The sequence below is a fragment of the Leptodactylus fuscus genome, chromosome 1 (genome assembly GCF_031893055.1).
Source record: "Leptodactylus fuscus isolate aLepFus1 chromosome 1, aLepFus1.hap2, whole genome shotgun sequence".
NCBI lineage: Eukaryota > Metazoa > Chordata > Amphibia > Anura > Leptodactylidae > Leptodactylus > Leptodactylus fuscus.
In genome coordinates, this window is record NC_134265.1 from 323698105 (window position 1) to 323714056 (window position 15952).

Genomic DNA, 15952 nt, shown 5'->3' on the forward strand with positions numbered 1-15952 from the left:
TAGGTGTGTAGTAGTAGTAGTATTTATGTATTATAGGTGTACAGTAGTACTTTCTAGTGTAGGTGAGTAGTGGTTTGGTATAGTTGTGTAGTAGTAGTATTTATGTATTATAGGTGTACAGTAGTACTTTCTAGTGTAGATGAGTAGTGGTCTGGTATAGGTGTGTAGTAGTAGTATTTATGTATTATAGGTGTACAGTGGTACTTTCTAGTGTAGATGAGTAGTGGTCTGGTATAGGAGTGTAGTAGTAGTATTTATGTATTATAGGTGTACAGTAGTACTTTCTAGTGTAGATGAGTAGTGGTCTGGTATAGGTGTGTAGTAGTAGTAGTATTTATGTATTATAGCTGTACAGTAGTACTTTCTAGTGTAGATGAGTAGTGGTCTGGTATAGGTGTGTAGTAGTAGTAGTAGTAGTAGTAGTAGTAGTAGTATTTATGTATTATAGGTGTACAGTAGTACTTTCTAGTGTAGGTGAGTAGTGGTCTGGTATAGTTGTGTAGTAGTAGTATTTATGTATTATAGGTGTACAGTAGTACTTTCTAGTGTAGATGAGTAGTGGTCTGGTATAGGAGTGTAGTAGTAGTATTTATGTATTATAGGTGTACAGTAGTACTTTCTAGTGTAGATGAGTAGTGGTCTGGTATAGGAGTGTAGTAGTAGTATTTATGTATTATAGGTGTACAGTGGTACTTTCTAGTGTAGATGAGTAGTGGTCTGGTATAGGTGTGTAGTAGTAGTGTTTATGTATTATAGGTGTACAGTAGTACTTTCTAGTGTAGATGAGTAGTGGTCTGGTATAGGAGTGTAGTAGTAGTATTTATGTATTATAGGTGTACAGTGGTACTTTCTAGTGTAGATGAGTAGTGGTCTGGTATAGGTGTGTAGAAGTAGTATTTATGTATTATAGGTGTACAGTAGTTCTTTCTAGTGTAGATGAGTAGTGGTCTGGTATACGTGTGTAGTAGTAGTATTTATGTATTATAGGTGTACAGTAGTACTTTCTAGTGTAGATGAGTAGTGGTCTGGTATAGGTGTGTAGTAGTAGTATTTATGTATTATAGGTGTACAGTAGTACTTTCTAGTGTAGATGAGTAGTGGTCTGGTATAGGTGTGTAGAAGTAGTATTCTCTGCATAGTGACTCTAGAAGGGAGCCTATCCTTATGTGCTCTGTGATGTTAATAGTAATGGAGTTGATGCTGAGAACTGCTTACTTACTTTTAATCAGCTCAATGCAGGCACAAGTGAGAACACAAGTGTATATGTAGCACAGTCAGGGTGTATGGAGGGTGTATATACCACAACTAATGACATAGTGAGCAGACATGATATAGCAGAGTGCACAAGGATACGCATACTAGTTCAGCACCATGCACACTGGACAGTTCCTTACCGTCTTCATTCTCGTCAAACACTGGAGTTTTGTGGGAGTGATTGGCACCCATAATAATAATCCACTGGTTTTTCACCATCCCCAATAGAAATAATCCTAATCTGATTGAGTTTGTAGCATCTCAGCTGAGACAGAAGCCTTCCACATCACAATAGAAAACCATTGCACTTTCTGATTCTTTGCAAAGCAGGATCCAAGGAGCTCCACAGGCTTCCTCTCCAGTCTTCTAGCTCATCATCCCCCTTATTCCAGGTTACACACACACAGATGAAGTCTTCAGCTTGCTGTCCATGCCTTGTAGCCTGGGTCTGCTGCTGTTCATGGGCAGCTGTGGGACTGTAGCCTAGTGCTGGTGGGCAGGGGGAATCCTCTATGTCCTGGGATCCAGCAGACACAGCAGAGCTGATCCATCTCTCTCCCCTGACACACTGCAATTGCTTCTGCTATTTAGTAACGTGCTGCTCATAGCATATCAATGCACAGGGTTAGGGGAGGAGGAAGAGGAGTACAGCTCTTGTGATCTTAGCAAAACGAGACACTGAAAGGGGATTAACATATTCACAGCTAGAGGTGAGCAGACATGACAGGGCTGAGTGGTCAGGTAGTGACAGGGTCACACTCATTGGGCTGTGGGTGACAGTAACCCCAGGTAGGGGGCATTGTACCAGGATCAGACAGATGTTAGGCTATTGTATATATTGCTGATGGGAACGCTTGTCCTTAAAGAACAAAGAGCATACAAACAAGGCAATCAGCATTGTGACAGAAGGAGTAGTCTGGGGTGGCAAACCTATGCTCAAGGAACCTAAAGAAGGAGTTCTTAGTTATTGGATGGGCGCATTGTATTTAGGACCCTCACGCAATAGGGTTAATTCATAGGGATGCATGTGCTGTCTGTGTGTACAAGTCGCACAACCATTTTTACACTTGTAGCAAGCACTGCTTCAGTCTGTATTGTGGACTTGGAGACCATTTGGGGATAAAGAACTTCAAGATTTCTGCTACGTAGACATATGAAGTTATATATGAAATATTGTCTGTTTTGGATGCAGTGATTTTTCATATGTCCATCAAAGTCTTTTCTAAATCCCTTCCATACTAATATAGGGGCACTCGTGACATAGTGAACATAGTGAACATAGCTTTGTCATGTCAAAGTGCAACCTTGTATTCCATATGTATGAGCTGTACATTGCACAGGGATGTGGCCGCACCCATTTTTACTTGCGGTCACTGCACATTATGGCCTGTCAGTCTTTATGTTACATAGGATTTCCCAGGAATATAAACCTATTCACACTTGTAGACAATTAACAGTTAAACGTTTATACAATGGTGACAATGGTAACTTTCTATCTCAATGTTTCCCAGGCTATTTCTTGTGCCTTGGCTATGGCTATCCCAACAAACGATAGGGAAGGAAAAGTAATGTCAGCTGCTCCAAAATGCCTTTTAAAGCCATATCCAAATTATTGGCCTGGAGAAGTATTAGAATAACTTTATCCGATCCTACAACTAACTTCAGAGGTAGAAATCCATTAGTGGAATAGGAACTTTTTTCAGGGATTCCTCTCCGGTTATGATGTTGGGTATCACAGCTAGAGGACGCAGTAAGTCCATGGGTTACATGTGCAACCCACTGATTTCAATCAGAACTGTGTAATTACCAAATTGCCCTGTGGTGGCGCTGCAGGGGAATGAAACACCTGCTGCAGACTCTATTAACACTGTCCAATATGGGAAATTCTCAAAATGTTTAAGCATGTTTGTCTAATAGGATCATCCCCAAACTTGTATGATAGTGGCCCGGTCTCTGACCTATATGGACGCCTTTAAGTCATATTAAAGGAATTGTCTCCTCTTTATGTCTAATGTATATTACTTTTTTTTCAGATATACCCTTCAATTCCATCACATCATAGTCACATCCCATAGTAAATTACCTTATTTAACCCTCTGCGCGGCCTCATTTGTAGTCTACTATTATCAGATGATTACTATAAAGGTTTACATCTTATCTATAAAGCTTACGTGATAGATGCGTCAATAAATTCTACTAAACCCGCATTACTCGATAAACTAGTAAGATGTCATTTACAAGTAAAACATAAAAAACTGCAAATAAGACACAATAATTGTTATCTTAAGATTGTCACTGTTTTGGCAAAAAAAGAAAGAACTGACATAATATTAGATGATGCCGCCCTCTAGTGGTCTCCCAGTGTCGCAAGCGATTTTGAATAGCAAGCAGTGCTGAGACCAGAGGTTGTATCTGCTATCAGATCGGCTGTATGTGTCTGTTAGGCAGGGTTCACACTAGCATTGGTCTCCGTTGTTGGAGTCCGCATGGGGACCCATACTAAGGCTGCGGACATGCGAGCCATTCTTGCAGTAGGTGAGCTCTCTGGAGGTCGTGCAGGTGCGGCTGGTGCTTTCATTCCCCAATGTCCTAATTTTCACGTCCCCAAAAAACATTAAAATATATAACCCAAGGATGAAAGGGTGCTTGGCCAAAACGGTCCCAGTGTTAGTGCGTCGGTGTACGTGTGCGCCCATGGTGTGCTTCCTTATTTTACCACATCTTTCTTTTCTGTATCCAGTTGACATTCTTCGTTACCCAGGAGTGATAAAACCTCTATGTAACAAATGTCGCACAATTGATTTTCCCTTGTTGTGTTGGATAGTGTGGAGGATGCAGTGTCCTCTATGACCGTGTATATGTGACCTCCGGTCATATTGTGACATATGTTTTATATGGATCTATAGTTGGAAAGTTCAATAGGTGATAGTCTAATTCTTGTGGCCAAAGGGAATGGCTCCAATAATAAGTGGAGGGTGACTATTATACTATTTAATTCTTATATATTGTTTTTTTTTTTGTTTTTTTTTATGTAGATTGTGAGCCCCACATAGGGCTCACAATGTACATTTTTCCCTATCAGTATGTCTTTTTTGGAATATGGGATGGAAATCCATGCAAACACGGGGAGAACATACAAACTCCTTGCAGATGTTTTTTTTGTTTTTTTTGCCCTTGGCGGGATTTGAACACCAGGACCCAGCGCTGCAAGGCTGCAGTGCTAACCACTGAGCCACCGTGTGGCCCCTAATTCTTATATATTGTTTAACATCATTCCAAAGTATAGTGAGCTCTTGTGTGTACATATATTAGACTATTACACATTGTGGGAGATATTAGTACACTGTATTATGTTACAACAAGTGCAGTAACTCATACCCTGCTGCTGTGTCTGGCATATTAGTGTCATGCTTGAAGCGAATCATAATTTTGTGTATCTTACTCTATAGTTATACCGTACTATAGACATACAGTTAGGAATATCTACAGGGCCACAAGTACCCTGGAAGCTACAAGTCTTCTCTTAAGGTGCCCATACACATTACTTATGAAATAATTGAAGGATATAACATGTCCAGCTGTTGATATATGGGGGCACTGTAGGGGGTGATTATTTGACTTGTGAAGGCCTTTATATTAGATATTGGGACACTATGGTGGCCATTATATTACACATGGAGCACTAAAGTGTAAGGGATGTTATACTATATGTGGGGACACTGTCAGGGCCATTATACTGAGTATGAGGGAACTGACATGAGTGTGGGGGCATTGCAGGGGCAATTATACATGTAGGAGCACTGAGGGGGCCATTATACTACAGGTAGGAGCACTGAGGGGCCATTATACTACATGTAGGAACACTGAGGGGGCCGTTATGCTACAGGTAGGAACACTGAGGCGGCCATTATACTACAGGTAGGAGCACTGAGGGGGCCATTATACTACAGGTAGGAGCACTAAGGCGGCCATTATACTACAGGTAAGAGCACTGAGGGGCCATTATACTACAGGTAGGAACACTGAGGGGGCCATTATACTACAGGTAGGAGCACTGAGGGGGCCATTATACTACAGGTAAGAGCACTGAGGGGGCCGTTATGCTACAGGTAGGAACACTGAGGCGGCCATTATACTACAGGTAGGAGCACTGAGGCGGCCATTATACTACAGGTAGGAGCACTGAGGGGGCCATTATACTACAGGTAAGAGCACTGAGGGGCCATTATTTATTTTTTTTTTTTTTTTCAATTCTCATTTTATTATGATTTTTTACAACATTTTACAAAGAAGAAATGTTCACCACATACATACTCTAATACAATAACAAAAAGGATTGTACACTGTAGTCATAGCGCAATACCTAAAAAGGTAAAGTCTGTAAATAATTTGTGAGGAAATAAAAGACAATAAACATAAAGAAACCGGTAACATAACACCAACCAACGATGGAAAACGTGGGGAAGTATGAAGATGTTTGTGAGCCAATCTTATATCAACTGATCTCAAAAATTGGGTGTAGAGTCAGTAGATGGAGGGGGTAAAAGGGGGGGAGTGGGGGGGGGGTATTAGGAGGGGGGGGGGGTCATAGGGCAACCATTGACATGAATCAGGTAGAAGAAGACCACCAAGGGGACCAGGTCCACAAGTATTTATCGTGAGTTCTCTCCTTCCAACTGATTAGCTCCTCGAACCTAGCTATTTGATATACTTTTTCCTTCCAGGCTTTTACAGTAGGGGGAGAATCTTGTAACCAATGTAGTGGTATAAGGGATTTAGCAGCTTCCAGTAAGTGTGTGGTCAAATTTTTCTTAGAGGGAATGTACTCAAGAGAGGGTTTGGCTAAGAGGACTTCTGCCGGACCGAAGGCGTGTTTGCTGTTCGTGATAACAGAGATTTGTTCCAAGATGTCACACCAATACTTTTGTATAATTTCACATCCCCACCATATGTGCAGCATCGACCCTGGGGCCTTCTTACATCTCCAACACACATCTGACTCTGAGAGCTGTCTGTGAAACAGCCACTGGGGTGTTCTGTACCACCTCGATACAACCTTAAAGTGTGACTCTTGCAACCTCACGCACCTAGAGAAACCGTGGGAATGCGTCAAGATAAATTCAGATTCCTGATCTGTGAATGCAGTTCCAAGTTCCAGTTCCCAGGAGCTCAAGTAAGTGGGCTTGGAAGGGCATTCCTGCTGCAATAAAAACATCTTGCACATCGATATCTTTCTACTGGAGTCTAATTTACTTGTCAGGTTTTTCTCAAAATTAGTGGGTGATCTCGAAAGATTTACCTGCTTCCGAGCGGTATTTACAACATGAACAAAATGAGCATAAGCCAAGAAGGTGAGATGTGGTACAGATAGCTTGGCTTGTAATTCCTCCTGAGAGAGCGGAGAGCCATTTTGTATTAGATCTGATACTTTCCAGTTGCGGAGCCTCATCCACCACTGAGGCGTCTGAAACCTGCAAGAGGAGGTGAGGTTTGGGAGTAAACTAGCCGGTGTACAAATGGAGGTACCACCTCCCAGTCTTTCTTTATAGAGACACCAAGTCTCTGCTGGGCCCTTCAAGAGAATATCCACATCTGTCTTCGCGAGATCTCTGCGTTCTGGCAACCATAACCAATATAACATGCGAGGGCCGTGGTTAATACTCTCTAGAGTCGTCAGTGAGGGGCATTTTGACGGATAGGTGTAGGCCATCCATCTGGACAATTGTATCGCTCTGTAGTACAAGTGGATATCCGGCAGACTCAGTCCACCATCTCGCTTGTCTCTAGTCAAGAAAGAATAAGGCAAGCTAGGTTTTCTCCCTTTCCATAGATAAGAAGAGAAAAGTCTGCGTAAACAGGTAAAGAATTCGGGTGGGACATAGACAGGAAGCATTTGGAGAGTATATAATATTTTAGGGACTATGTACGTCTGTAAGAGGTTCCTGCGGCCTATCCAAGAGATCATGGGAAGATCATATTCCCTTAACAGCTTTTTGATATTGGACAAAAGAGGGAGATGGTTATATCTATAAACGTTTCTGGGATCGGCTGGAAGGTGAACTCCTAAATACTTAATAGTATCAGCCTTCCAGGTAAAGGGGGAGGTACTGGCCAATCTGTCAGCTTCTGCTTTGTTCAAAGACACATTTAAGATCTCAGACTTAGAGACATTCATCTTGTAATTCGAGAGCTGTCCATACATGTGAATAATTTTTAGTAATTCAGGTAGGCCTGACTTTGGGTTGGATATACAGAACAATATATCGTCTGCGAAAGCTACAGCTTGGAGCGATGCATCCCCAGCACAAAAGCCACGAATCCTATCATTCTGCCTTACAGCTTGCAGTAACACCTCCAGGGTAAGAACGAATAAAGATGGTGATAACGGGCAGCCTTGACGAGTGCCGTTTGAGATGGCAAAATAATCTGACAACACACCATTCGTCCGCAGTCTGGCATGTGGCTGTTCGTACAATGTAAAAATAGCTTTGACAAACTTGGCCGGGAAGCCAAACGACAGGAGAGTAGCTTCCATAAAACTCCAGCTCACCCTGTCGAATGCCTTCTCGGCGTCTACACTAAGCAGTAATAACGGGGTGTTTTTTCTTCTAGCTATGGACATCGCGTGCAAAAGTCTAATAGTATTGTCTTTACCTTCTCTATGCGCGACGAAGCCCGATTGTTCGTCGCATAGCACGCCTGGGAGTAGAGATCTCATCCTCATCGCCAGGAGTTTTGACCAGATTTTGAGGTCCAGGTTCAACAAAGATATCGGGCGATAACTGCCACATTCTTGCGAGTCTTTTCCTTCCTTGGCGATGAGGACAACATGCGCCTCCTGCGTTTGCCATGGCATAGACTGTCCCTGTAGGAGAGAGTTGCAAAATTTAGTGATATAAGGTAGTAATTGCTCTGAGAACTTTCTATAATACAACAATGGAAGGCCATCTGGTCCCGGGGCTTTCCCAATTGGGAATGAATTTATGACTCTAAGGACTTCAGCCGACGAAACCTCTGCAAGTAGCTGAGAATGTTCTGATTCGGGTATCTTAGGAAGTGAGATTGAGCTAAAAAAGTTTGTGAGCGCTTGACTACTATCTGAAGTATGAGAGGCTGTGTCGTTACAGTCTAAATTGTAAAGATTGTTATAAAATTCGCAAAAGGCCTCCGATATGCGTTCAGCGTCTCTCTCAAGAGCACCCGAGGCAGTTTTTATCGCAGCGATATGAGTTTTTTCTTTCTCTTTTTAAGCATGGCAGACATAAGGCGTCCGCCTTTGTTGCCGTGTGTATAAATTCTGAGTTTAGAATATAAAAAACTCTTCATAGCTGTCTCATTCAATGCCTTTTTTAACTTCTCCCTTAGAACTAGCAGCTCAGCGTGAACATTCCGCAACGCTTGTTGCTTGTGTATCCTTTCTAAGGCCGATATTTGGGCCAACAAGGAATCAATCTCTTTCTGCCTAGCTTTTTTCTTGGCTGAAGCCTTCGATATAAGCACTCACCCCGAATGAAGCATTTATGGGATTCCCAGAGGATTGGGGAACTCACATCAGGAGTATCATTCATTTTAAAAAATTCAGATAATGAATCCGCTACTTGTTTCGTTATGTTTGCATCATCTAACAAAGACTCATTAAGCCTCCACGTCCATTGTCTGGAAGGAAGGTCTGGGAAAGCAATGGTGGTAGTGACAGGGGCGTGGTCAGACACACTAATACAACCTATGGTCGACTTGATTACCCGGGATGCAGAGGATGTGGAGCAAAATACATAATCTAACCTCTGGTGGGAATTATGCGGAGTGGAGAAGAAGGAGTAGTCTCTCACTTTGGGGTTCACCAACCTCCAAGTATCAATCAACTGAGAATCCTGCAAGGCAATGTGAAGTTTCCGCAATGCTTTCTGGGAGATAGCTGACTTACAGGTGGACGTATCCATGAAGGGATCTAAAGCCACATTCATGTCACCACCCAGGATTATTTCACCTTCCGAGAAAGTCGAAAGGTTCTGAATAGCATCACATAACCACTGGATTTGGCTCTTGTTCGGAGCATAAAATGTAGCCAATGTGACCTTACGAGCGTGAAGAAAGCCCTTAAGAAAGAGGTATCTGCCATCTGGGTCTGTGAGTTGGCTTGTAACAATAAAAGGACAGGAGTTCTTAACGGCGATAGCCACTCCTCTAGAATTAGAAACCAAGCTATTAGAATAGAACCACTGGGAATATAGTGATTTAGGGGGTTTCGGAATGCTATTTTGGGAGTAGTGAGTTTCCTGAAGCATCAATATATCAGCTCCAATCTTTTTAGACAGATTCATAACCCAATGTCGCTTATTTGGCGAGTGGAGACCTTTCACATTGAATGAAGTAATTATAAGCTGTGTGGGAGAAGACTCGGTCCTAGCCGGGGGGGGACATCCTCTAAAGAACAGTGGAGAAGCTTAATCACAAATAAGACAAATCTGTAATGAGCACGTACCAGACAAAAATCCCCAAGGGATAAAGAAGTCAATGTGTACCCAATAAAAACAAAAAAGGGGGGGGGGAGGAGGGGGGGTAAGAAGAGGCTAAAGGTACGGAGGGGCAAGGAGGGTTGGGGGGTCAGGAAGGGAGCTTGCGATTCCAAGGGGTGCCCTAGTTCTACACATCAAGGGCCAAAAAAGAGGAACCAAGAAAGTGAGACCCAGGACAAACCGAGGGATCAGCGGTATCAATAAACACAAGTCGGTGAACTATGAGGTGGGGGTAGGAGTATATTCCTGATCGGTATCCAGCCCAAAACACCTCGTCTCAGAACAGGCTCGTGGGCAAAAGAGCCATAAATACAACAAATGGCAATATGCAGTACAATACAAAATAGGGTAGAAAAAGAGCAAACCATAGTGATAGTGAAGTAGCTAAGTAATAAAGCTCTAAACCATAGCATAGAAAAGTGCATGACAGTCCGGAACCATGAGTAATATTCTAGGATGTCCTGCAATACACATAACAAACCAGGTAATTATAAGAAAGAAGGCACGTAGTTTGAGAAAATAAACCTGAGACCAGGGAGTCCATATCAAGACGTAACTTGTTTAAATTTGAAAGTGCTTTTCTCATTCTCGGCGACTTGGCTGTTGATCCAGTCCACGTGGATAACGGAGGAAGGTCTGGAAGCTGATCAATATCAGCAGTAGGTGACCATGACTGAATAGGTAGTGGGTCGATATCTAGTACATGCCAAAGCGGGTCAAGGTCTTCCGGTGTGTGGACCGTAATGCGTCTGCCCCGGAGCGTGATAGCAAGTCCAAACGGGTACAACCACGCGTATGGTATATTACGCGCTCTAAGAACCTCCAGTAGCGGTCTCAGCATCCTACGTTTGCTCAAAATGGAGGGGGCTACATCCTGATATAGAGAAATCTCTGCACCTTCATAAAGTATCTGGTCTTTCACTCTGGCTGCAGATAATAATGCCGCAGTGTCCACAAATGACAGCAAGCCACATATAATGTCTCTAGGTGGTTCTCCTTGTTTGGGCTTGGCCCTGAGGGCTCTATGAATGCGCTCTATTACAATCCCCTGGGCCCTCTCTTTCCCCAGCAAATTTGTAAAAACATCGTCCGCCATTTTGGGCAAGTCCTCTGCTAAAACAGACTCAGGGAGGCCTTTTATCCTTATATTTTTACGTCTGGAACGGTTTTCCTGATCTTCAACTAATAATAAAGACTTGTCTATCATGTCCTTATGCTTTTGAAATTGGTCTGCAATAATATCAGAGTGCGATCTTACCGCCGAATATGCTTCTTCTAAGGCCTGCACCCGTTGTCCAACAGATTGTATTTCAGTCTTGATCTCAGGCACCGCTTTGTCTAGAGCTTTGGTCAAAGCTTTCTGTAAAAAGAGTTTGGACACGCTGACAATCCCACTATCTCCGCCATCTGTATCAGGAGTGCCGTCTTCCTCCGAATCTTCCAGGAACTCACCGTCTTGCCTGCAAGCCGGCGCCATCTTGTGAGTACTCGCTGGAGGGGTAAGTGTTTTTTTCCGCAGGAACTTCTGCATGTCGCCTTGTTTGGAGACCCTGGGTGTGCTCGGGCCTTCCAGGGACCGATCCCTGTTAGTTTTGCCCATCTGGGGTTGCTATAAAGAGGCTAGACGAGGTGTAATGGGCCCGAATCGAAGGAGCTCTAGCTCCGAGCGTCCTTCTCCATGCGCGGTCAGGCTCCGTCCCCACTGAGGGGCCATTATACTACATGTAGGAGCACTGAGGGGGCCATTATACTACAGGTAGGAGCACTGAGGGGCCATTATACTACATGTAGGAGCACTGAGGGGGCCATTATTCTACAGGTAGGGGCACTGAGGGGGCCATTATACTACAAGTAGGAGCACTGAGGGGGCCATTATACTACATGTAGGAACAATGAGGGGGCCATTATACTACAGGTAGGAGCACTGAGGGGGCCATTATACTACAGGTAGGAGCACTGAGGGGGCCATTATACTACAGGTAGGAAGCACTGAGGGGGCCATTATGCTACAGATAGGAGCACTGAGGGGGCCATTATACTACATGTAGGAGCACTGAGGGGGCCATTATACTACATGTAGGAGCACAGAGGGGGCCATTATGCTACAGGTAGAAGCATTGAGGGGGGCCATTATAATACAGGTAGGAGCACTGAGGGGGCCATTATACTACATGTAGGAGCACTGAGGGGGCCATCATACTACAGGTAGGGGCACTGAGGGGGGTCTTTACATAATCATTAACGAAGCTCCAAACAAAGCCTTATTTTATTAACATCTATAAGTAATCACTACTTTGGGGGTACCCAGTTAGGATGTTTCCTCACTAGGGGGCACTTCATTTGAAAAGGTTGAGAAACACTACCCTAGAGTATAATAATATCACTTTCAGCTTGGACTGAAGTATTGATTAGAGATGAGCCAACTAGTTTGGATCAACCAGATTCAACCCAAACTTTCCAAATGTTGCATGTTCAGCGGCATCTAGCACTCTCTCTCGGTCCTCTTCTGAACTGTTCCAGGCTCCTGGGTAGCATCATGCACCTGGGGTCACCTCTGAGAGCCATGAACTCAGGGCTCAATGTGATGTCAGATGGAGGTCCGGAAGATGATCAAGAGAGAGCACCAGACTCCGCAAAGAGGCCTACACCTCCGCTGGGCCTCCAACTACTATATTCTGGGGCCTGAAGATACCCCAGAGTATAACAACTTCACTTCTGGTTCTATATGAACAAGATAGGACGGAAATGAACCCCAAAGTCAACTCATCCGAACCTGAGACTAAACGTATCTTCAGAGGTTCCCCGTACTCTAGTGTTGATAAATCTCTCGAGGTTCGCCCATCACTGGTAACAACCCATCACACTACAATGAGTTATACAATGTAGTAGTAAACTATCCCATAATAGAAGTCATGTCTTTTATTCTTCTTCTTTTTGTTCCCAAAGAATCATTTCAATTAGTAACAAAAAGATCAAACAGAAGAAGGAATCTCATTTATAGAAGTGGTCTGACCTTATGTGGCCTTAGGTTGTGACTGTAAGATCTGCATCCCCTATGGATATGCCAATGATTCACTTCCTTGATGCTTTTGGCTGTTGTATACAAGAGCGAAGATATTGCTGTACTAAACAGAGTACGCCTTAGTGTTCCAGCTCTCTGCTATGTTTTTGCTGATGGCCGCACTAATATAGTTGTGCATGTATTTGATGACAAAGTGACGGTAACTCAGCAGTTACACACGTCTGCAATTTGTCTATTTCTCCCAGTTTGACTCTTTTTTTCACCAGTCCCATTTTCCTGAGTGATTCTGCCTGTCACCTGCCATACCTACAGAAAAATCCTATTAATTCTTCTCCCTTGCCTTGTGATAACTATATACGCTTTTATGAAAATAGAGCAGAAGACGTCAGGCTGGTCTGTGCTATGCAATGATAGATAAAGGAAATATCATTTACAGAATGGCAGCTAATGGAATTATTGGGATTTGGGAATTTTCCTTGACCAAAGTCAGATTGACTTTAATCATTAGATTGTATAAGGCAAGGCGATAGTATATGTGCATGTGGTGGGCTACTCCCTGCATTCTGCCAAGGATAAGGCGCCCATATGTGAAGAGAGCGCAGCCTCATAATAAATCAGGTATGTCTTGTGCCTGTTGGGCCCGCCCTTTATTAAAGGGATTCTACCATTACAAAAACACGTATTAAACTAAAAGCACATAGGAATAGCCTTTATAAAGGCTCTTCATTTCTTACCTTTATCTTGAAGGTCTGCGCCGCCATTTTTGAATTTTTCTTCATTCTTCATTGTGCTCAGAAAGCACATAGGGCATACCCCCCCCACAGGGGTGAGCCTGCTCCTTTCGCCGCCCGAGGCTAACTGCAGAAAGCCGCCCCCCCCTGCCGGGAGGAGGGGGCGGAGCGGGGGCGTGGCGGGGTGGGGGCGTGGTCGAGTGAAGGGGCGGGGCTTAGCACCGTTCGCCGGCAGAGAGTAGGCCCGGAGACTGCCTGCTCTCTGCCTGAGCGTGAGGGGAGGCTGCTGGAGCAGCGCTGCTCCAGTGGCTTCCCCAAACCACCGCTCGGTGATAAGCCAGTCCAGGACAGCTTGTCCTGGACTGGCTTAGGGAAGCAAAAATGCCGCCCTCCCTGAGGCCCTGGCTCGCTTCAGGTCGCCTCATGGGAGGTGTGGCACTGCCCCTACATATACTATACTGAGCACAGCGTTGTCATCCATTCCAGCACCACCTTTCTTCTGCTCCGTTGGCCATTCTTCTCCTCTTCTTATAGGAGACCACCACAAAATGGCCGACGGAACAGCCAACTGCACATGTCCATGGGCCATTTTGTGGTGGTCTCGTGTAAGTAGAGGAGAAGAATGGCCGATGGAGCACAGAAGAAAGGCGGTGCTGGAATGGATGACAACGCTGTGCTCAGAGCATACAGTGGGGGGAACACCCCATGTGCTTACTGAGCACAATGAAAAAGGAAGAAAAATTCAAAAATGGCAGCACAGACCTTCAAGATAAAGACTTTATAAAGGCCGTTCCTATGTGCTTTTAGTTTAATACGTGCTTTTTAATGATTGAATCCCTTTAAGTATGTCAAAGGAAATGCCAGTGTTAATAAATCTGCTCCAAAGTGTTTTGTGCTATCACATTTGACAAAGATTTATTTGCTGATAAAGTAACAGAAACCACGCTAAAGCGCCAATAAATGCCATTGTAAATCAATGGAGTGCCTCAGGTGTTGGGATCTGTAGTGCAACAATTCCAGCATGCTGCAGTTGTGAACAGAGGCTTACAACGACACTTCACCTCCATCCACATCCATGCCTATATCATGTAGGTTTTTTCTGTCCGCTTGAAAAGTTGGACATCTTTACATGCGGACAGTGAAGGACAGGCACGGAGTGCAAAAGAACGCACCCGATCGCCATTTAAGTGAATGACAAGTGTCATGGACACAGCTAGTGTCCGCTCCTAATGTCCGTGCGAGATTTTGAACGGACACTAGGAGCGGACACTACCTGTCGGACACTGACGGTAGTGTGAACGCTCCCTTAGTGTCATACCGCCGGTGCCTGTGTCACACTCACTGATTTGTTCCTGTGTATTAGGGTAATAAAAGGTAACAAGCGGCTATATAGGTGCAGTCTGCAGATAGGTAAAAGCTTGGAGTATATTGAAGGCCACATCAGCAGGCACCGCGCTGTACAACACCAGGGTCTCAGCTTCCAGGCTGAGTGCATGTAAATATCCAGGAGTGTTCTTTTGGGTAAAGGGGGTTACTAAACTAAGTAAAATCTTGACTTTGCTAAATTGAGTTGGACTCACTTCCTTTGTGTGTGACTTTGCTGTATCCTGGGGAGCCCACCCCAGTACACCGCTTACAGCTACATATCTACAGTAGATGTATACGTTTCACCTCTAACCCTTTCCTATAATGTATTTGAATAAGGTTTACCTTTTAGGACTGCTATGTGACTGACAATGAATGCTCTCTACACTCCTTCTAGAAAGACCCATTTATAACTTGTATTTTCTCAGCTTGGTGGATTATTTCATTTTTAGACCAAAACAGAAGGATCCTTGTAAACCGTTGTCCAAAGCAGCCGTGCCCTGAATTCATTAGGGTTATTTATTACGATAACATATGTTTTTGTCCCACTCATTGGTGATACAGTGCAGGATAATTACGGGATTGCTGAGCGCCGCGCCGTAGGTTCGAGGACTTCGGATGTATGCGAGGAATTTCTGCCCAAACAAAATGTCCTTTCAGATTAAAATAATGCATCAGTGTTTCTGCGCTACTTGTCCGACATAGAATTATGGGTCACAGAGAAGTTTCTCATAGCATAATGCAGGCTTTCATGTGTGTCAGACAGAAGCACATTTTGGTTTTGTGTATGTTTTTTTTTTTTTTTTTTTTAATTGCAAATAAATTCCGTCCTGGAATCCTGCCTGGAAAATATGGGGAAGAAGACTAAACAGCTATAACTAACAAACATGCCCGTCGTATGGATGTGTACGTAGGTATGGAGGAAAAAAACAAAAACACTTGGAAATTCCATAGGTCGCCTCTTGTATGGATTCTTTTGGTCTAGCAGATGTTGTTTTCTGGGGGTTAAATGGGGTGTCTGGCTGATATTAATGCTCTTAAAGGGGCTCTATCAGCAAAATCAT

The 15952-nt window shown here is 43.8% G+C and overlaps 1 protein-coding gene across 1 annotated transcript in view; it reads right to left on the minus strand.

The window, feature by feature from the left end:
* The window catches only part of STK32B (serine/threonine kinase 32B), a 182542-nt gene extending 180485 nt beyond the window's left edge, over nt 1-2057 (minus strand). Inside the window, exon 1 of the mRNA XM_075260817.1 lies at nt 1395-2057. Within this exon, the coding sequence (XP_075116918.1) occupies nt 1395-1473 (79 nt within the window). The 5' untranslated portion in view covers nt 1474-2057. The remainder of the gene's footprint in view (nt 1-1394) is intronic.
* Nucleotides 2058-15952: the final 13895 nt, after the last annotated feature.